This window comes from Lissotriton helveticus, chromosome 9, assembly GCF_964261635.1.
Source record: "Lissotriton helveticus chromosome 9, aLisHel1.1, whole genome shotgun sequence".
Lineage (NCBI taxonomy): Eukaryota > Metazoa > Chordata > Amphibia > Caudata > Salamandridae > Lissotriton > Lissotriton helveticus.
Window position 1 is genome coordinate 78597825 of NC_136070.1, and position 24160 is coordinate 78621984.

General features: G+C 43.4%; 1 protein-coding gene across 1 annotated transcript in view; it reads left to right on the plus strand.

The window, feature by feature from the left end:
- Positions 1-6044: 6044 nt before the first annotated feature.
- The window catches only part of LOC144783134 (uncharacterized), a 64608-nt gene continuing 46492 nt past the window's right edge, over positions 6045-24160 (plus strand). Inside the window, exons 1-4 of the mRNA XM_078662270.1 lie at positions 6045-6199; positions 12394-12831; positions 13183-13398; positions 15075-15263. Of these exons, the coding sequence (XP_078518396.1) occupies positions 12394-12831; positions 13183-13398; positions 15075-15263 (843 nt within the window). The 5' untranslated portion in view covers positions 6045-6199. The remainder of the gene's footprint in view (positions 6200-12393; positions 12832-13182; positions 13399-15074; positions 15264-24160) is intronic.

The following is a 24160-nucleotide window of genomic DNA, read 5'->3' on the forward strand; positions in this document are numbered from 1 at the left end:
TGTGTTCCCATTAATCCCTGGTGCTGTACTTCACCGTCCCTCAACCCTTTTCTAGTGAAAAAAGGGGGAGGGGGATTGGCAACGCCTCACGGGAGCAACCACCATGGAGGATGTGTCAAACTGGTACTCGCTTGACTCCCCACTGTATCATCATCAGCAGTTGCCAACCGTAAAAGTAAAGGGGATCAAAACATTGTTCTAAAGAAAACAAAACTCCGTGTCGTGATGTGAATGACCCAACTACGTGATAGGGGCTACCCTCCCGCAGATACCCCGAGCAACAGTGCCCGCACTAGCGAGCGTTCTGTTATGCCACATCTCTCAGCTTACAGATCCCTTCTCTCTTTCTATTCCTCTACACATTTCTGCCTCTTTCACTCTCTCTTCCAACTCTCTCCCTCCCTCTCCAATTACTTACACAAATCTCGCAGATACCCCAAGCAGCAGTGCCCCCACTAACAAGCCTTCTGTTCTGCCACATCTCTCAGCTTACAGATTCCTTCTCTCTTTCTTTTACTCTCCACGTTTCTGCCTCTTTCACTCTCTCTTACAACTCTCTACCTCCATCTCCATTTACTTACACAAATCTTGGTGATGCACATGCAGCAACAGTCCAAGATTCCCTCACACACAGAGCAGGCACAGCACAGGCAGCAACAGTGCAAGCTTCCACCACACACGTAGCAGGTACAGCACAGGCAAATAGGCGTGCAAGCTTCCCTTACACATGGAACAGGTACATCACTGACAGCAGCAGTGCAAGCTTCCCTCAGTAACACGTACACACAGCAGCATTACCTATGCACTTCCTTAACAATCCGCAGCATGACATCTATCTTCCAATAAACAAATATAACACATCCAGTTTATGAACATTTTTACACACGCCACACACAACTGCAGCTCTTACTGCATGCCTCAACAACGCACATGCAAAGAACTGTTAATGCATACTTACAACACGTACACATACATCAACAACAACGATTCCAGTATTTAAAAGTAGCCACACACACATTAAGTTCCGCATCCGCTGCAATGTTCTCTATTTTCATAATAAAGTTAACCTCACAACTTTGAGGCAGAATATTACAAGAGTTTTAAGTTACAAAGGCCAACTTTGTATACTTTGGAACGCTTTATATATACCATTTGTACGGTTAACTTGCACCACACAGTTCAAGTCGAATTAGAGTAAGGGAAAAAAAAGGCTTTTGCTTTGTCAGTTGAGAGCGAACTCTTATGAGCCATTAAGGGAGTTGCCCAGGGAAGTCTACTGTCGCGCCAATGTCGAAACTCCATCTGCATACACATTCAAACATTCACACTTCCAAGTCGCACACATCATCTAGTGTGACTTTTCCTTGGGGCAAGGGAAGGACTAAAACCTTTGATCCTTTCTTAAAGTAAAAACCAAAAAAAAGGTTTTTTCAACGTTAGCCCCTATTTAAGCTGGGGGACGGATCACTTTGAATCAGACTCTATTTTTACCTGCGAGAACAGAACTCGGACTTACAGAAGGACGCTGTACTTCCTGATAACGACCAACAGCCACTGAAAAAATCTGCCATTCAATCTTCCAAAGTAAGTGCATGGAACTTTTATTTCAATACCCCTAAGGGACAGCATTGATACATTAACTTCAGTTTATTATAGCGTTTACTATCTCCACATTGCACCTGTGTCAAATTATTCTCCAACATGTTATTTTGGAACACTAAATGTTCGCTGTTAATATTTATCAAAGTAATACGTCATTTATCAAGCAGGTCATAGCTTTTGTTTGAACATACCGATACATATGGTTTTTTTTAATCGTTCTATCTTGTAGGTTATTCAGAAACATTCGACTTTTCATTGAAAGGGTAAAAGAAACGGCGCCCAAACATATATCATGTAAGTACATCCAACTGTTCACTCTGCTAACCGTTTTTGATTTCGTTCATAACACTTCAACTCACCACACAGAACATTTCTACCACTAATTAAATGCACAACATGACTTTCACACATCTCTCAGCTTACAGATTCCTTCGCTCTTTCTTTTCCTCTCAACGTTTCAGCCTCTTTCACTCTCTCTTCCAACTCTCTCCCTCCATCTCCATTTACTTACACAAAGCGCGCAGATACCCCGAGCAGCAGTGCCCGTACTAGCGAGCGTTCTGTTATGCCACATCTCGCAGCTTAGATTCCTTTTCTCTTTCTTTTCTTTTCCTATCAACGTTTCTGCCTCTTTCACTCTCTCTTCCAACTCTCTCCCCCCTCTCCATTTACTTACACAAATCTCGCATATACCCCAAGCAGCGGTGCACGCACTACCAATCCTTCTGTTATGCCACATCTCGCTGCTTAGATTCATTCCCTCTTTCTTTTAACTCTCCACCTTTCTGCCTGTTTCACTTTCTCTTCCAACTCTCACCCCCCTCTCCATTCACTTACACAAATATCGCATATACCCCAAGCAGCTGTGCCCGCACGACCAATCCTTCTGTTATGCCACATCTCGCAGCTTAGATTCCTTCGCTCTTTCTTTTACTCTCCACGTTTCTGCCTCTTTCACTCGCTCTTCCAACTCTATCCCCCCTCTCCATTTACTTAGACAAATCTCGCAGATACCCCGAGCAGCTGTGCACGCACTACCAATCCTTCTGTTATGCCACATCTCGCAGCTTAGATTCCTTCGCTCTTTCTTTTACTCTCCACGTTTTTGCCTCTTTCACTCTCTCTTCCAACTCTCTCCCCCCTCTCCATTTACTTAGACAAATCTCTCAGATACCCCGAGCAGCTGTGCACGCACTACCAATCCTTCTGTTATGCCACATCTAGCAGCTTACATTCCTTTGCTCTTTCTTTTACTCTCCATGTTTTTGCCTCTTTCACTCTCTTTCCAACTCTCTCCCCCCTCTCCATTTACTTACACAAATCTCGCAGATACCCCAAGCAGCGGTGCACGCACTAACAATCCTTCTGTTATGCCACATCTCCACCGCTGTTAATAAATACACAACACAGGTTCAAGGTCCACCGTGAGAGACCAAGGAGGTCTATATGTGGGTCTTCTTTAGACCACCAATGTCACATTACAGGACTATATGTAGTTGTGTCACCCAGTTGTTGTATGTTTGTGGACAGCCCTGTGCGTTTTTCCCCTGCGAGTTTAAAAACCATATGCCCCAATGGAAATGCCCCCGTTATATTGTATTTCTGTCCGTATCAGAATTAGGCTGTAAAGTTAAAGGGCACCCATAATGAACGTCATTTTGAGTTAGAGTTACAAATGCCCTCTTAACCAAGGCAAAGTGGTGACTGAGACCTTTGGCTGCGTGATTTCAGCCAGGGCCCTACGTTTTTTAGGTGTACCCCTTTAAAAAGACTGATGACTTACCACCTGTAAGCGGGTTGTGCAGTCACCATTGCTGCTGAGCTCCTTTGCCTTCTACATTGTAAATGGACTGGTGAGTGCTGCACACAATAGAGTGTATGCTGCACAAAATAGAGGGCTCCTTTTTGCTGCCTCTTTCACTCTCTCTTCCAACTCTCTCCCCCCTCTCTATTTACTTACACAAATCTCGCAGACACCCCGAGCAGCTGTGCCCGCACTACCAATCCTTCTGTTATGCCACATCTCGCAGCTTAGATTCCTTCGCTCTTTCTTTTAACTCTCCACCTTTCTGTCTGTTTCACTCTCTCTTCAAACTCTCTCCCCCCTCTCCATTTACTTACACAAATCTCGCAGATACCCCAAGCAGCGCTGCACGTACTACCAATCCTTCTGTTATGCCACATCTCGCAGCTTAGATTCCTTCGCTCTTTCTTTTACTCTCCACGTTTCTGCCTCTTTCACTCTCTCTTCCAACTCTCTCCCCCCTCTCCATTTACTTAGACAAATCTCGCAGATACCCCAAGCAGCTGTGCATGCACTACCAATCCTTCTGTTATGCCAAATCTCGCAGCTTACATTCCTTCGCTCTTTCTTTTACTCTCCACGTTTTTGCCTCTTTCACTCTCTTTCCAACTCTCTCCCCCCTCTCCATTTACTTACACAAATCTCGCAGATACCCCGAGCAGCTGTGCACGCACTACCAATCCTTCTGTTATGCCACATCTCGCCGCTTAGATTCCTTCGCTCTTTCTTTTACTCTCCACTTTTTTGCCTCTTTCACTCTCTCTTCCAACTCTCTCCCCCCTCTCCATTAACTCTGACAAATCTCGCAGATACCCCAAGCAGCTGTGCACGCACTACCAATCCTTCTGTTAGGCCAAATCTCGCAGCTTACATTCCTTCGCTCTTTCTTTTACTCTCCACGTTTTTGCCTCTTTCACTCTCTCTTCCAACTCTCTCCACCCTATCTATTTACTTACACAAATCTCGCAGATACCCCAAGCAGCGGTGCACGCACTAACAATCCTTCTGTTATGCCACATCTCCACCGCTGTTAATAAATACACAACACAGGTTCAAGGTCCACCGTGAGAGACCAAGGAGGTCTATATGTGGGTCTTCTTTAGACCACCAATGTCACATTACAGGACTATATGTAGTTGTGTCACCCAGTTGTTGTATGTTTGTGGACAGCCCTGTGCGTTTTTCCCCTGCGAGTTTAAAAACCATATGCCCCAATGGAAATGCCCCCGTTATATTGTATTTCTGTCCGTATCAGAATTAGGCTGTAAAGTTAAAGGGCACCCATAATGAACGTCATTTTCAGTTAGAGTTACAAATGCCCTCTTAACCAAGGCAAAGTGGTGACTGAGACCTTTGGCTGCGTGATTTCAGCCAGGGCCCTACGTTTTTTAGGTGTACCCCTTTAAAAAGACTGATGACTTACCACCTGTAAGCGGGTTGTGCAGTCACCATTGCTGCTGAGCTCCTTTGCCTTCTACATTGTAAATGGACTGGTGAGTGCTGCACACAATAGAGTGTATGCTGCACAAAATAGAGGGCTCCTTTTTGCTGCCTCTTTCACTCTCTCTTCCAACTCTCTCCCCCCTCTCCATTTACTTACACAAATCTCGCAGACACCCCGAGCAGCTGTGCCCGCACTACCAATCCTTCCGTTATGCCACATCTCGCAGCTTAGATTCCTTCGCTCTTTCTTTTACTCTCCACGTTTTTGCCTCTTTCACCTCTCTCTTCCAACTCTCTCCCCCCTCTCCATTTACTTAGACAAATCTCGCAGATACCCCGAGCAGCTGTGCACGCACTACCAATCCTTCTGTTATGCCACATCTCGCAGCTTAGATTCCTTCGCTCTTTCTTTTACTCTCCACGATTTTGCCTCTTTCACTCTCTCTTACAACTCTCTCCCCCCTCTCCTTTTACTTAGACAAATCTCGCAGATACCCCAAGCATCTGTGCACGCACTAACAATCCTTCGGTTAGGCCACATCTCGCAGCTTAGATTCCTTTGCTCTTTCTTTTACTCTCCACGTTTTTGCCTCTTTCACTCTCTTTTCCAAGTCTCTCCCCCCTCTCCATTTACTTACACAAATCTCGCAGATACCCCGAGCAGCTGTGCACGCTCTACTAATCCTTCTGTTATGCCACATCTCGCACCTCTGATTCCTTCGCTTTTTCTTTTACTCTCCACGTTTTTACCTCTTTCACTCTCTCTTCCAACTCTATCCCCCCTCTCCATTTACTTAGACAAATCTCGCATATACCCCAAGCAGCTGTGCACGCACTACCAATCCTTCTGTTATGCCACACCTCGCAGCTTACATTCCTTTGCTCTTTCTTTTCTTTTCCTATCAACGTTTCTGCCTCTTTCACTCACTCCTCCAACTCTCTCCCCCCCTCTCCATTTACTTACACAAATCTCGCATATACCCCAAGCAGCTGTGCCCGCACTACCAATCCTTCTGTTATGCCACATTTCTCAGCTTACAGATCCCTTCGCTCTTTCTTTTCCTCTCCACGTTTCTGCCTCTTACACTATCTCTTCCAACTCTCTCCCTCCCTCTCCATCTACTTACACAAATCTCACAGATACCCCGAGCAGCAGTGACAGCACTTCCAAGCGTTCTGTTATGCCACATCTCTCAGTTTACAGATTCCTTTGCTCTTTCTTTTAAAAGAATTGCATTAACAAAATGTTAAGTACTTCACGTGAAGACTTACAAAAGATATATTATAACCAACATTTCTTTCTTCTCCTTTCAGATTATTCAAACAACAACGAAAGAAACACAAGTTAAGGTAAATACTACTTTGCCAGTTAGGGCAAAGATTGTCAAAAGTTTATACCTTACAGTCCCCCCAATAAATTAGGTACTCGGAAAAGGTTTTTAATTTAAAATCGGTGCAAACATACTTTTATTATAACATCTAAGATGCATAGATGTTTGAAAGCAAGTTACCATCAAGGGAATAGAAAATTTAATAGCAAATCACAAGGTAAGCAATGCTTACCAAATAGTGTTTTTGCTGTCTTGCACAATTTATGCAAACCAGTAACTACTTGGAACTCTAATGATCTGCATTATATCATGGACCGTGGGGACGCTTTATATCTACAAATGCATTCTATTAACAAAGAAACACTTATGCATCCAGATGACTTGCCAAGGTATATAGACCACAATCAAGAGATATATTCACTCACGCTACGAAACGCTTACTACGGTGATGTCCTTAAACGTTTTGATAAAGCGTACCCAGATATTAGCACAGCATTAAATGTAACTCTTAATAAGCATTGTGGTGTTATACTTTGTATGGATGTATATGTTATAGCAATTTTCAAACATATGCAAACATACTTTGTATTTGATTCACATAGCAGGGACGATGAAGGCATGCCTCATTCTAATGGAACATGTGTTACAATTGCATTTCATTCTTTTGAAGGGCTGATTCAATATGTTGTGAAACTAGCATATCAGTTTACACATCAGGCTGATCAATGTGTCCAATTTGAATTAACACCAATAGATATAAAAATCATTCAGAGGAAATCTTTTACTAAAGCACTTACTGTGCACAATAAAAATAGGCACCTACCGCAAGAAAGAAACATTTGGGTACATACTACTGAATGTACTCCTAATCAGACTATAACATCAACTACAATGTCTTCATATAATGTACAGAATCAAAGTAAGCCAGGGAATAGCAATTTATCACAATTACCAGGAAATAGTAAATCTATACAGGGAACAAAGAAATGTTCTCCGAAAAGAAAAAGGGATTCAAGTACATGTCCACAAAAAGTGGTAAAAAGGAAAAAAAATTATGCAGCTGAAGAAGACAATTCCAACTGTCAACAAATTGGTATTGCTCAAAAAAGACCAAAATTAAAGAAGTGTCAAAGGCAGAAACGAGGTAAACAAATACATACAATTATTAGGAAATTCCACCGTGAAATATTGCATGGGCCAGAGTACATTTGTACTCTTTGCAATCAATTGTGGCATAAACCAACGGTGAGAAATACAGGCAGTGTTAGCCAATCCGAAATTTTCAGAAAGTGTAACATTAGTACGAAGAAAACAAATTTAATTTGTATCACTTGCTATTATTACATTCGCAAAGATAAAATACCACCATGTTCAATTCTAAATGGCATGGGCTTCCCAAATGTACCAGCTGAATTAGAATTATATGATTTAGAAGAACGATTACTTTCACCTAGGATACCATTCTTACAAATTCGGACTCTGCCACGCGGTTTTCAAAAATCGTTATCAGGTGCAGTAGTTAATGTACCTGCAGATGTTATGACAACTGTTACCATTTTACCAAGGCAAATTAATGACGCCATGACAATCCCAGTGAAATTAAAAAGGAAATTAGTCTATAAATCATATACACATTATGAAAATATTAGACCAAATACTGTAAAAAAGGCAGCTACATGGCTAGCTAAAAATAGTACAATGTTTAATGAATATGGTGTTACTATTAACCCTGACTGGGAGTATATACCTCCAGAAATAGAATATCACAATGAGACTTCGGAGACAAACAATTCATCTGATAGTTCAGACAACATAGAAGCTGGAAATTTGGATACTATGTTAACAAATGAAACTATTACTACAAATTCGGTGAATGTGTTAAGTTTAGCTCCAGCTGAACATAACACGCCAAGAGGTTTATATGAGGATAAAGATTCTGAGTTTTTGGCTTTCCCTACTATTTTTTGTGGTGAACGAAGGCCAAACAATAAGGAAAGGCACATACCGGTACATTATAGTACTATTTGCCAAACAGAGTTAAGAAGTTATGATAGAAGAGTCGCTAAATCTATTAGTAATGTCTTTTTTAAACTGAAGAAATTACATATTAAGCAGATCCACGGTAAAATCAACATTTCCATCAGGAAAAAATTTACAGATGGAAATAAAATAACTGCTAAAGACATAAAATATAATATAGAGAATGTTTTACAGTTTAATGAGGGTTACAAAGTATTAAAAACTATACGCAGTTCACCTCCATATTGGGAAAGTTGCAAAAAAGATATTTTTGCAATGATAAGGCAACTTGGCATACCTACTTTCTTTTTGACTTTATCTGCTGCCGAAACTAAATGGCACCATTTAATAAATATACTATTGAGAGTTAGAAACTTAAAGGAATGCACAGAGGAAGAATTTTTAAACATGTCTTGGGAAACTAAAAGTAAATTAATACAAGAAGATCCGATAACATGTGCAAGACAGTTTGACTATCAAGTTAGGAAATTCTTTAATTGTGTTTTGATGAATGGCACTAATCCTATTGGGGAAATAGTAGACTACTTTTACAGAGTTGAATTCCAACAAAGAGGTTCTCCACATATACATGCATTACTCTGGGTAAACAAAGCACCACTGTATGGTGTTTCACCAGTGGAAGAAGTCAATAGCTTCATTGACAAATATATCACTTGTCATAAGTCTGAGAACCCTACTTTACAACCGTTAATAAATTTACAAAGGCATGGTCATACCAAAAATTGCAGGCGTAAACATCAAAGGACATGCAAATATCAATATCCTAAATACCCAATGTCAACAACGCTTATATTAGAGCCATTAACACTTGAGGGGACAAATAAGCAATGGCAAGATAATATTAAAAGAATACATGAAGCTATGAATAGTACTACTTTTAATACACTTTCTTTTGCCGAATTTTTAGACTTCATTAAAATGGATGATAACGAATATATTACTTCAATACAAACTAGCTTACAAAAAACAACGATTTTTTTTAAACGAACACCAGCCGAATGCTTCATCAATAACTACAATAGTATTCTTTTAGAAGCTTGGCGAGCAAACATAGACTTGCAGTTTATACTGGACCCTTATGCTTGTGCTGTCTACATTATCTCATATATCAGTAAATCTCAAAGAGGAATTAGCAAACTTCTAGCGCAAGCTGCTAAAGAGGTACCAAGCAATAGTAATGTCAAAGATCAACTTAAACACATAGGAAACAAATTCCTCAACTGCACAGAAATTAGTGCTCAAGAAGCAGCATATCTCATTCTTCAAATACCATTAAGGAAAAGCTCACGATCATTTGTATTTATTAATACTATCCGTCCAGAAAAAAGAACTTATTTAATGCGTGATATGGAAACAATTAATAACTTGCCTGAAAATTCAACTGACATTCAATGTGAAAATATTATTATAAAGTACTGCAAACGCCCACAATCATTAGAGATGTGCACGTTAGCAGACTATGCAGCTAATTTTAACTATGTGAAGAAAAAAACACATGGCAGAGAAATCAATGATAGCGAAGATTTACTTGCAGAACAAAACTTTTACAGCTCAGATGAGGAAGAATTAGAAATAGCATGTAGTCACGGGAATAAAGAACAACAGAAACAGAATTATGATTATGCTTTAAATAAGCGCACACAAGGGAAAATTATACGCTTTTGCAGATTTAACAAAAATAATGAACCAGAAGAGTATTATAGAGAGATATTAATGTTGCACTATCCATGGAGGGAAGAACATAAAATCCAAATAAACAAGGCAACTTACTATGACAGGTATCTGGAAGTTAAAACATTTGTTGACGCACAACTAAAAATCTATAACAAACAGCATGGAGAAGTTACAAACATTCTTCATGAACAGTGTCTTGAAAATGTAATTTCAGCTCCTCTATCACCAACAGTAAATATACAGAGAGAAGACGAAAATAATGAAATAAATAATATATATGATTTGGCGCTAGATTTAGGAATTAGAACTACCACCAATGAACAAACTTCAACTAACTTTTTCTTACCCAATGAGAAATACCAACAACTTATGCAAAACTTAACGGAAGAACAACTACAATTTGTTTACCATCACTTGCATTGGTTTAAAACTACAAGCACTCCATGCTATACTTTTTGCACCGGAGGGGCAGGTGTTGGGAAAAGTTTTGTAATATCTGCACTATATCAAACTTTACTACGTTACTATAACACAAAGGCAGGTGAAAACCCAGACAATGTTTATATCTTACTTACTGCTCCAACTGGAAAGGCTGCCCATAATATTAATGGCAAAACACTGCATAGCACTTTCAAAATACCTGTGTCGCAAAGTTTGACTTATAAACAACTGAGTCATGAACATAGAACTGCTCTACAAATGGAAATGATGCATGTTAGAGTTGTTATTATAGATGAAATTTCAATGGTAGGGCACAATATGTTAAATTTTATACATAACAGGCTACAAGAAATAAAATCATCTAATGAACCATTTGGAGGCATTTCTATTTTAGCCATTGGTGACTTTTACCAATTAAAACCTGTATTTGACAGATACATTTTTCAGGATTCTACACAGTTGTATGGTCCTTTAAGTGCAAACTTATGGAAAGAACATTTTAAAATTTTTGAATTAACAAAAATTATGCGCCAAAAAGAAGATCTTCAATTTGCTCAACTACTAAACCGGTTGAGAGAAGGCAAGCATACTGAAGAAGATATTTCACAAATTAAGCTAAGGGAAATACAACCTGATGAGAGTCTATTAGAAACAATACCATATATCATGTCAACTAATAGAGAAGTTAATGATATTAACCAAAATGTTTTGGAAAAACATTGCAAACATTATCCAGTCTACATAACAGTAGCAAGCGATACCGTAAGTTCTGATTTGTCAGAAAATGTGAAAAAAACAATTCTGAAGCAACTGCCCAAAGATCCACAGAAAACAATGGGCCTTTCACATACATTACACATAGCCTTACAACTTCGTTATGATTTAAGTTGCAATGTGGATGTAAATGATGGTTTAACAAATGGCGCAACTGGTGTTGTACAATTAGTTGAATTGATTAACAATACACCTATTATTGTTTGGTTGTTATTTGAGAATCAGAGTATAGGACAAACAACCAGACAACAATATAAACACTTATATCATTCACAAATTCAAAACACATGGACACCAATACATGCTATATCTAGACATTTTCAATATACTAAGAAATTTATTACCATTATACGGAAGCAATTTCCTTTACGCCAAGCCTCAGCACGGACTATACATCGCACACAAGGTGCAACTATCGAACCACTTTATATACACTTTAATAACAGCAAAATTCATCATTTGCATTATGTTGCTATTAGCAGGGCAAAATCAATACAAAATGTATATGTACAGAATTTTGATGAACGTAAAATATTAGTACATCCACAAGTTAATGATGAAATGCACAGATTAAGGACAGAAATGCCACTTGAAATACATATCCCACAGTTACATACATACACTGCACATTTCAATATAATTGCACACAATATAAGATCACTACAGAAACATTTTACTTCTATGATAGCCGATAGTAATATATTGCAAGCAGACATTATATGCTTAACTGAGATCAACACTACAAGGAAGGCTACAGATAGTGATTTTACGATACAACAATACCAACACATTATATTTGATAAATTTCATACATACAACACTAACCATGGAATGATCATGTACTACAAATTTTTTTTATTTATATTGCCTATTTATGAGACACATGAAGGGATAGACATTTTACATTTTACTGTACATATTCAGAACACGGATTACCTTATTATTATTGTATACAAACCACCACAAAAAAGTATAACTTCTCTTTTGGATTTTATCAAAAATATTACTGATTTTTACCCCACACACAAATTTATCATTATAGGGGATTTTAATGTGGATCTATCTCAACAAAATTCATACACTAAGCAATTAATTGAATTCTTTGAAGCTAAATTACAATGTAATCAACTCATTTCCAGTTACACAACTAACTACCAATCCATTTTAGATCATATATATACAAATGGAAACCTGCACAACTATGGTACATTAGAATGCTATTACAGTGATCATAAAGCAATATGGGTTTGTATTTAACATCTTATAACGCTTTTTCTATTTCAGATGATGTCTATTGAAGAAATCATTAACATTAATACCAATGACAACAAACCATATCAGAAACCCATACGAGTTAATGTAATCAACTGCTCTGGAAAAACTACTTACAAAAATGCAAAACAAGAACAAAAAATTCTATTTCATTTGGCTCTAGCAGATAAAACTGGTACTATGAAATGTACTTGTTATCAAGAAGAATTATACGAGCAAACTCAAAGTAACTGTGGACTACTGATACGCAACTTCATCATCAAAAACAAAACAATTCTAATTACTAAGCAAACAAAAGTTACAAAATTTCCGGCAATGAAAATTGAGGAGGGCCTTATCCAACAAGCGAAGAACATTTTGCATCCGCCTGCACCATCTGCTTCTCCCATTAAGGATATAAAACGTGCAACTCTAAAAAGTCTTATGACCGTTTCTGGGACAATATGTGGCGTAAGTATCCACGCAAATATGTCATCATGTCACAACTAAAAATGCCTAGTTAGCTTACACACACATTACACCTTTGCTAACTTCACTAACAAGCTAAATACACATAGCATTATACAGTCTGTCACACTATGTAGAAAGCACGAACTTTAACGATAATATGCCAGAGTTTCTCTGTCTACTATAAATACAAGCACTCTCTACAAATCCATTTTTGGAAATAAACAATGCTACCTTTTCTAAAGGAGGTTCTGTTGGGTCCTTAAATATGACACCTTAGATTGCCATTCATACAACGCACTATTACTAAGTGTTTTTTCTTTCCGAATTTAATACAATGTTTCTTTGGTGTAGGAAGAGGACGTAAAGACTGTCTTTATCAATGGAGAAGATACTCCACTGAAATCGATTACTTTAAAAGATGCAACAGATGACATCAAAGTGACACTGTGGAGAGAAGCTACACTATTTAACATACATCTTGGAGATTATGTTACGCTAACTCATGTAACTGTCCATGAATTTAATGCACAGAAAATTTTGAATACAACGAGGCACAGCAAAATAGAGGTAAGCAGACAACTCTGGCTCTTTCAGACACTCTGGCTCTTTCAGACACTCTGGCTCTTTCAGACACTCTGGCTCTTTCAGACACTCTGGCTCTTTCAGACACTCTGGCTCTTTCAGACACTCTGGCTCTTTCAGACACTCTGGCTCTTTCAGACACTCTGGCTCTTTCAGACACTCTGGCTCTTTTCAGACACTCTGGCTCTTTTCAGACACTCTGGCTCTTTCAGACACTCTGGCTCTTTCAGACACTCTGGCTCTTTCAGACACTCTGGCTCTTTCAGACACTCTGGCTCTTTCAGACACTCTGGCTCTTTCAGACACTCTGGCTCTTTCAGACACTCTGGCTCTTTCAGACACACTGGCTCTTTCAGACACTCTGGCTCTTTCAGACACTCTGGCTCTTTCAGACACTCTGGCTCTTTCGGACACTCTGGCTCTTTGAGACACTCTGGCTCTTTGAGACACTCTGGCTCTTTCAGACACTCTGGCTCTTTCAGACACTCTGGCTCTTTCAGACACTCTGGCTCTTTCAGACACTCTGGCTCTTTTCAGACCTTTCGCACACTCTGTACCTTTCGCCCACTCTGTACCTTTCGCCCACTCTGTAACTTTTTCCCACTCTGTACCTTTCGCCCACTCTGTACCTTTCGACCACTCTGTACCTTTCGCCCACTCTGTACCTTTCGCCCACTCTGTACCTTTCGCCCACTCTGTACCTTTCGCCCACTCTGTACCTTTCGCCCACTCTGTACCTTTCGCCCACTCTGTACCTTTCGACCACTCTGTACCTTTCGCCCACTCTGTACCTTTCGCCCACCCTGTACCTTTCGCACACTCTGTACCTTTCGCCCACTCTGTACCTTTCGCCCACTCTGTACCTTTCGCCCACTCTGTACCTTTCGCCCACTCTGTACCTTTCGCCCACTCTGTACCTTTCGCACACTCTGTACCTTTCGCCCACTCTGTACCTTTCGCCCACTCTGTACCTTTCGCACACTCTGTACCTTTCGCACACTCTGTACCTTTCGCACACTCTGTACCTTTCGCACACTCTGTACCTTTCGCCCACTCTGTACCTTTCGCCCACTCTGTACCTTTCGCCCACTCTGTACCTTTCGCCCACTCTGTACCTTTCGCCCACTCTGTACCTTTCGCCCACTCTGTACGTTTCGCCCACTCTCTACCTTTCGCCCACTCTCTACCTTTCGCCCACTCTGAACCTTTCGCACACTCTGTACCTTTCGCCCACTCTGTACCTTTCGCCCACTCTGTACCTTTCGCCCACTCTGTACCTTTCGCCCACTCTGTACGTTTCGCCCACTCTCTACCTTTCGCCCACTCTCTACCTTTCGCCCACTCTGAACCTTTCGCACACTTTGAACCTTTCGCCCACTCTGTACCTTTCGCCCACTCTGAACCTTTCGCCCACTCTGAACCTTTCGCCCACTCTGAACCTTTCGCCCACTCTGTACCTTTCGCCCACTCTGTAGCTTTCGCCCACTCTGTACCTTTCACACACTCTGTACCTTTCGCCCACTCTGTACCTTTCATGCACTCTCTATCACACACACACACTCTTGCTCTCAAACTAAAAATCTCTCTTTCAGACTGGACTTACAAACAAATAAAGTATAAGAATCTAAGGACTAATTGTTGCATTTCTTTTGTCTCAACAGGTAACAGCCCCACCACAGGAAAATATTGACATTCAAATTTATGGCGTCGAAAGCACCAAAGATGAAACCAGTATGATAACTATTAGGGTGACAAACACAGACGTTTATCAATCGATGCCAATTCAAAATGACATACTAATTAAATGGTTTATGTTGGATGATGAGGTGGACAACATTGGAAATGCACTTGTACATTATTTGCCACAAACTTGTGAAGTGGTGTTTTGTAATGGGAAAATCATAAACATTCTAAAAGAGAAAGACGATGAATACATATGTTCAGAGTAAATATCTCATGTTGCCCTTATCTCTCATTTTTGTATAAAAATTCAAAGTAATTATTATTGTTTTTAATAAAAATTAAAAGGTGTGAAATAAAAACTTTGAACTTCTTTGATCTGGTTTTGGGAAAGGAAGGATACATACAACTACAACTACACTCAACTAATACAACATAGTCACACACATAGAACTATCATGCAATAACACACACACTCTGTACCTTGCGCGAACTCCGATGCTTTAAGCCACTCTGCATCCTTCCGCCACTCTGCGTCATTCAGCCACTCTGCATCATTCAGCCACTCTGCTTCATTCACCCACTCTGCTTCATTCACCCACTCTGCTTCATTCACCCACTCTTCTTCATTCACCCACTCTGCTTCATTCACCCACTCTGCTTCATTCAGCCACTCTGCTTCATTCTCCCACTCTGCTTCATTCACCCACTCTGCTTCAGTGAGCCACTCGGCTTCAGTCACCCAGTCTGCTTCAGTCACCCACTGTGCATCTTTCACCCACTCTGCATCTTTCACCCACTCTGCATCTTTCACCCACTCTGCATCTTGCACCCACACTCTGCATCTTGCACCCACACTCTGCATCTTGCACCCACACTCCGCATCTTGCACCCATTCTGGTACAGCACAGGCAACAGCAGTGCAAGCTTCCCTTACACATGGAACAGGTACATCACCGACAGCAGCAGTGCAAGCTTCCCTCACACACGGAGCAGGTACAGCACAGGCAGCTATGAACAATGTGCCTGACCTTAGTGCAAGGTGAACTATCCCTTTCTTTCTATAAATTGCGATAAGCCTAGTACTGGATGTGTTAACTCCTACTACTAGTTTCAGTGTCTATTGTCACATTTAGTTTGAACTATACATTCCTAAAGCCATATGTGTGTGTGCCCATTAATCCCTGGTGCTGTACTTCACCGTCCATCAAAACTTTTCGAGTGCACAAAAGGGGGAGGGGTATTGGCAACGCCTCACGGGAGCAACCAACATGGAGGATGTGTCAAACTGGTACTCGCTTTACTCCCCACTGTATCATCATCAGCAGTTGCCAACAGTAAAAGTAAAGGGGATCAAAACATTGTGCTAAAGAAAAAAAAACTCCGTGTAGTGATGTGAATGGCCCAACAACGTGATAGATCCCGCAGATACATCAAGCAGCATCTCGCAGCTTACATTCATTCGCTCTTTCTTTTACTCTCCACATTTTTACCTCTTTCACTCTCTCTTCCAAATCTCTCCTCCCTCTCCATTTACTTACACAAATCTCGCAGATACCCCAAGCAGCGTTGCAAGCACTACCAATCCTTCTGTTATGCCACATCTCGCAGCTTACATATTCCTTCGCTCTTTCTTTTACTCTCCACTTTTCTGCCTATTTCACTATCTCTTCAAACTCTCTCCCCCCTCTCCATTTACTTACACAAATATCGCAGATACCCCAAACATCTGTGCCCGCACTACCAATCCTTCTGTTATGCCACTTCTCGCAGCTTAGATTCCTTCGCTATTTCTTTTCTTTTCATATCAACGTTTCTGCCTCTTTCACTCTCTCTTCCAACTCTCTCCCCCCTCTCCATTTACTTACACAAATGTCGCAGATACCCCAAGCAGCAGTGCCCGCACTACCAATCCTTCTGTTATGCCACATCTCTCAGCTTACAGATTCCTTCGCTCTGTCTTTTACTCTCCACGTTTCAGCCTCATTCGCTCTCTCTTCCAAATCTCTCCCCCCTCTCCATTTACTTACACTAATCTCGCAGATACCCCAAGCAGCAGTGCCCGCACTACCGATCCTTTTGTTAAGCCACATCTTTCATCTTACATATTCCTTCGCTCTTTCTTTTACTCTCCACCTTTCGGCCTCTTTCACTCTCTCTTCCAACTCTCTCCCCCTCTCCATTTACTTACACAAATCGCGCTGAAACACTAAGCAGCAGTGCCCGCACTACCAATCCTTCTGTTATGCCACATCTCTCAGCTTACATATTCCTTCGCTCTTTCTTTTACTCTCCACCTTTCTGCCTCTTTCACTCTCTCTTCCAACTCTCTCCCTCCTCTCCAATTACTTACACAGAGCAGGTACACCACAGGCATCAACAGTGCAAGCTTACCTCACACACAGAGCAGGTACAGCACAGGCAGCAACAGTGCAAGCTTCCATCACACACGGAGCAGGTACAGCACAGGCAACAGCAATGTAAGATTCCCTCAAACACGGAGCAGGTACAGCACAGCCAACAGCAGTGCAAGCTTCCCTTACACATGGAACAGGTACAGCACCGACAGCAGCAGTGCAAGCTTCCCTCACACACAGACCAGGTACAGCACAGGCAGCAGCAGTGCAAGCTTCCCTCACACATAGATCAGGTACAGCACAGGTGGCAGCAGTGCAAGCTTCCCTCACACATACATCAGGTACAGCACAGGCGGCAGCAGTGCAAGCTTCCCTTACACATGGAACAGGTACAGCACCGACAGCAGCAGTGCAAGCTTCCCTCACACATAGATCAGGTACAGCACAGGCGGCAGCAGTGCAAGCTTCCCTCACACATAGATCAGGTACAGCACAGGCGGCAGCAGTGCAAGCTTCCCTCACACATACATCAGGTACAGCACAGGCGGCAGCAGTGCAAGCTTCCCTTACACATGGAACAGGTACAGCACCGACAGCAGCAGTGCAAGCTTCCCTCACACATAGATCAGGTACAGCACAGGCGGCAGCAGTGCAAGCTTCCCTCAAACATAGATCAGGTACAGCACAGGCGGCAGCAGTGCAAGCTTCCCTCACACATACATCAGGTACAGCACAGGCGGCAGCAGTGCAATCTTCACTTACACATGGAACAGGTACAGCACCGACAGCAGCAGTGCAAGCTTCCCTCAGACATAGATCAGGTACAGCACAGGCAGCAGCAGTGCAAGCTTCCCTCACACATAGATCAGGTACAGCATAGTCGGCAGCAGTGCAATCTTCCCTCACACATAGATCAGGTACAGCACAGGCGGCAGCTGTGTAAGCTTCCCTTACACATGGAACAGGTACAGCACCGACAGCAGCAGTGCAAGCTTCCCTCAGACATAGATCAGGTACAGCACAGGCGGCAGCAGTGCAAGCTTCCCTCAAACATAGATCACGTACAGCACAGGCGGCAGCAGTGCAAGCTTCCCTCACACATACATCAGGTACAGCACAGGCGGCAGCAGTGCAAGCTTCACTTACACATGGAACAGGTACAGCACCGACAGCAGCAGTGCAAGCTTCCCTCAGACATAGATCAGGTACAGCACAGGCAGCAGCAGTGCAAGCTTCCCTCACACATAGATCAGGTACAGCACAGGCGGGAGCAGTGCAAGCTTCCCTCACACATACATCAGGTACAGCACAGGCGGCAGCAGTGCAAGCTTCACTTACACATGGAACAGGTACAGCACCGACAGCAGCAGTGCAAGCTTCCCTCAGACATAGATCAGGTACAGCACAGGCAGCAGCAGTGCAAGCTTCCCTCACACATAGATCAGGTACAGCACAGGCGGCAGCAGTGCAAGCTTCCCTCACACATAGATCAGGTACAGCAAAGGCGGCAGCAGTGCTTGCTTCCCTCACACACGGAGCAGGTACAGCACAGGCAACAGCAGTGCAAGCTTCCCTTACACATGGAACAGGTACAGCACCGACAGCAGCAGTGCAAGCTTCCCTCACACACCGTCACACACCCTCAGCTTCACACACCCTCACTCACCCTCACACACACACACATACAACAACAAAAGGAATAATTGAAATAAACTATCCTAATCCACACTCTAACTCCAAGATAGAAATCCTGAGTCCTAATTCACCCTAATAAACTAACAGCCTAATTTACCCTACAAATACATACTCAAGATACGCAACAGAAAGACATCCTAGAAAATAACAACCAAAGTAAAAATACGCGCAATGATGTTTATCAAGCTTCAGGTCACCAAACCAACAATTATTAGGACAAAATAACACCAACAAAAGACCGAAGAATTATCAGTCAGGATGCGAGGACTAGGATGTACTAACACAAAAGTAAAACAGCCTATTTTTAACTTGGGTAATAAACAAGCACTATTCATCCCGTAAATCGGACGGATTAAACACAATTGTCATGAGTTACACAAAAAGCCGTAGGCATATAACAATAGCACTTCATCACACGGAATTACATCAAGTATTAAAAACATATTACGCAACTTGGATTCAGCGCAAAAAATAATCAATAAACATTACATATGTCTCTTAGCTTCACAAAAGAAATCGTTATACAATTAATACATTTTAAGTGTACAATATTCATGGCGAAAAGAGTACTTAGAAACTCAATGAACAGCTCTTGTACGTCAAATTACAAACAACTGCTAATAATACATTACATAACACTTTAAGAAAATTAATACATTACATATCGATTAATAAAAACAAGACTTTAATTACACCACATAATAATCATTTCGAAATATTACAAACAAAAAAATACAATGTCAACAGTATTAAAAATACACTCCTATTCATTCGTTAACTTAAATATACTATATGTAGTAAATAAAACACCTAATTGCATATAAATTACATAAATAACTAAAATAATTACAATCGCTAACAAAAAATGTCACTATTTATATAAATACACTCGTAATTATTAACTATTTTATGCATACTATCAATACTACTTTACATTATATTAAAAAAACACGTCGAGGGAATCTCGAGGGAATCTCTTACCTATCCTACGACGCACCAACAGCACACGTACAGGAACACGCCTTCCGCATCCGGCTATTCTCCATGTTCTGGAGAATTCCACCGATTACGTATGCTAATCGGAACGCGACGTCAAAAACGTCGCGCTCCGATTGGCTAAAATAAATGTCCATCAAAAAAAAAACGTAACGGTAGGGAAAAGAAAAAACTAGAACGCTAACCTGGTAAATGTAGGTAGCGTTCAGGTGGCGATTTCCGTCAGACATTTTATTAACAAAATGTTTTTACAACATCAACCCCTCACCCTCTATAACTCTCTATCACCCTCAACACATCACCATCACTCACCCTCACTCACCCTCAATCACCCTCACTCACCCTCACCCTCACTTACCCACACTCACCCTCACCCTCACTCACCCTCACTCACCCTCAATCACCCTCACCCTCACTCACCCTCAATCACCCTCACTCACCCTCACTCACCCTCATTCACACTCACTCACCCTCACTCACCCTCAAGCCCTCACCCTCACTCACCCTCACTCACTCTCACTCACCCTCAACACCTCACCCTCACTCACACTCAACCACTCACCCTCACCCTCACTCAGCCTCAAACCCTTACCCTCAATCACCCTCACCCTCACTCAGCCTCAACCCCCCACTCACCCTCAAATCCTCATCCTCAATCACTCTCAACCCTTCACCCTCACTCACCCTCAACCCCTCACCCTCACTCACCCTCACTCACCCTCACTCACCCTCACTCACCCTCACTCACCCTCACTCACCCTCACCCACCCTCACTCACCCTCACTCACCCTCACCCACACTCACCCTCACTCACCCTCAACGCCTCCCCCTCACTCACTCTCAACCCCTCACCCTCACTCACCCTCAACACTTCACCCTCACCCTCACTCACCCTCAACCGTTCACCCTCAACCCCTCACTCACCCTCACTCTCACTCACCCTCACTTACCCTCAACGCCTCACCCTCACTCACTCTCAACCCCTCACCCTCACTCACCCTCAACACTTCACCCTCACCCTCACTCACCCTCAACCGTTCACCCTCAACCCCTCACTCACCCTCACTCTCACTCACCCTCACTTACCCTCACCCCCTCTGCCTCACCATCACTCACCCTCACTTACCCTCAACCGCTCAGCCTCACCCTCACCCTCACTCACCCTCAACCCCTCACCCTCACTCACCCTCACCCTCACTCAGCCTCAACCCCCCACTCACCCTCAAATCTTCATCCTCAATCACCCTCAACCCCTCACCCTCACTCACCCTCACTCACCCTCACTCACCCTCACTCACCCTCACTCACCCTCACCCACCCTCACTCACCCTCACTCACCCTCACTCACCCTCACCCACACTCACCCTCACTCACCCTCAACGCCTCCCCCTCACTCACTCTCAACCCCTCACCCTCACTCACCCTCAACACTTCACCCTCACCCTCACTCACCCTCAACCGTTCACCCTCAACCCCTCACTCACCCTCACTCTCACTCACCCTCACTTACCCTCAACGCCTCACCCTCACTCACTCTCAACCCCTCACCCTCACTCACCCTCAACACTTCACCCTCACCCTCACTCACCCTCAACCGTTCACCCTCAACCCCTCACTCACCCTCACTCTCACTCACCCTCACTTACCCTCACCCCCTCTGCCTCACCATCACTCACCCTCACTTACCCTCAACCGCTCAGCCTCACCCTCACCCTCACTCACCCTCAACCCCTCACCCTCACTCACCCTCACCCTCACTCAGCCTCAACCCCCCACTCACCCTCAAATCCTCATCCTCAATCACTCTCAACCCTTCACCCTCACTCACCCTCAACCCCTCACCCTCACTCACCCTCACTCACCCTCACTCACCCTCATCCACCCTCACTCACCCTCACCCACACTCACCCTCACCCTCACTCACCCTCAACGCCTCACCCTCACTCACTCTCAACCCCTCACCCTCACTCACCCTCAACACTTCACCCTCACCCTCACTCACCCTCAACCGTTCACCCTCAACCCCTCACTCACCCTCACTCTCACTCACCCTCACTTACCCTCAACGCCTCACCCTCACTCACTCTCAACCCCTCACCCTCACTCACCCTCAACACTTCACCCTCACCCTCACTCACCCTCAACCGTTCACCCTCAACCCCTCACTCACCCTCACTCTCACTCACCCTCACTTACCCTCACCCCCTCTGTCTCACCATCACTCACCCTCACTTACCCTCAACCTCTCAGCCTCACCCTCACCCTCACTCACCCTCAACCCCTCACACTCACTCACCCTCACTCACACTCACACTCAACCCCTCACACTCACTAACCCTCACCCTCAACTCCTCACCCTCACTCACCCTCAACACCTCACCCTCACCCTCACTCACCCTCACCCTCCCTCAACACCTCACACTCAATCACTCTCACCCTCACTCACACTCAACTCCTCACCCTTACCCTCACTCACCCTCAACCCCTCACCCACCCACAACACCTCTCCCTCACTCACCCTCCCTCACACTCACTCACCCTCACTCACCCCCACTCAACACCTCACCCTCACTCACCCTAAACCCCTCACCCTCACCCCCTTACCCTCAATCACCCTCACCCCCTTACCCTCAAACACCCTCACCCTCACCAATAACTACAACTTTTCTAATGCTATACTTATTGCATTCCAACCCCACTCATCCACGCAACGCCACTCACACACGCAACGCCACTCACACACGCAACGCCACTCACACACGCAACGCCACTCACACACGCTACGCCACTCACACACGCTACGCCACTCACACACGCTACGCCACTCACACACGCAACGCCACTCACACACGCAACGCCACTCACACACGCCACTCATCCACGCAACGCCACTCATCCACGCAACGCCACTCATCCATGCAACGCCACTCATCCACGCAACGCCACTCATCCACGCAACGCCACTCTTCCATTTGCAAAAAGAAAAAAGTCTAACTATTCTATTGCCAGACCTATTGCATTTCCAATGCTTGTTGTAATTATTTTGGCCACCATGAGTGTGGAAGGGTATGCTCAGACATGAGTCCCTTGCTCATTGCACCATCAGGATTCAAGCAAGCCGGGCCAAAGACGGCTGTAATGCCAGAAACCGGTCCCCGGAAGCTTGTTTCCTTTCCAGTGAAGAATTGGCTTGGTAGTTTGGTCTGCCCTGTTCCCATGATGCACTGGGCCAGTGACAGACTAATTTGCATATAGCCAGGTTCTGAACTGGGATGGTGCAGTGAGCTAAAAAATGGTGATGGATCAAGCCCTGATCTGTTGACTGGGTAGGAGTGTTCTGATTAACTCAGATACTCTGTCCATCACCACCCCCTTTTTGTAATTATTTTGGCCACCATGAGTGTGGAAGGGTATGCTCAGACATGAGTCCCTTGCTCATTGCACCATCAGGATTCAAGCAAGCCGGGCCGAAGACGGCTGTAATGCCAGGAACCGGTCCCCGGAAGCTTGTTTCCTTTCCAGTGAAGAATTGGCTTGGTAGTTTGGTCTGCCCTGTTCCCATGATGCACTGGGCCAGGGACAGACTAATTTGCATATAGCCAGGTTCTGAACTGGGATGGTGCAGTGAGCTAAAAAACGGTGATGGATCAAGCCCTGATCTGTTGACTGGGTAGGAGTGTTCTGATTAACTCAGATATTCTGTCCATCACCACCCCCTTTTTGTAATTATTTTGGCCACCATGAGTGTGGAAGGGTATGCTCAGACATGAGTCCCTTGCTCATTGCACCATCAGGATTCAAGCAAGCCGGGCCGAAGACGGCTGTAATGCCAGAAACCGGTCCCCGGAAGCTTGTTTCCTTTCCAGTGAAGAATTGGCTAGGTAGTTTGGTCTGCCCTGTTCCCATGATGCACTGGGCCAGGGACAGACTAATTTGCATATAGCCTGGTTCTGAACTGGAATGGTGCAGTGAGCTAAAAAACGGTGATGGATCAAGCCCTGATCTGTTGACTGGGTAGG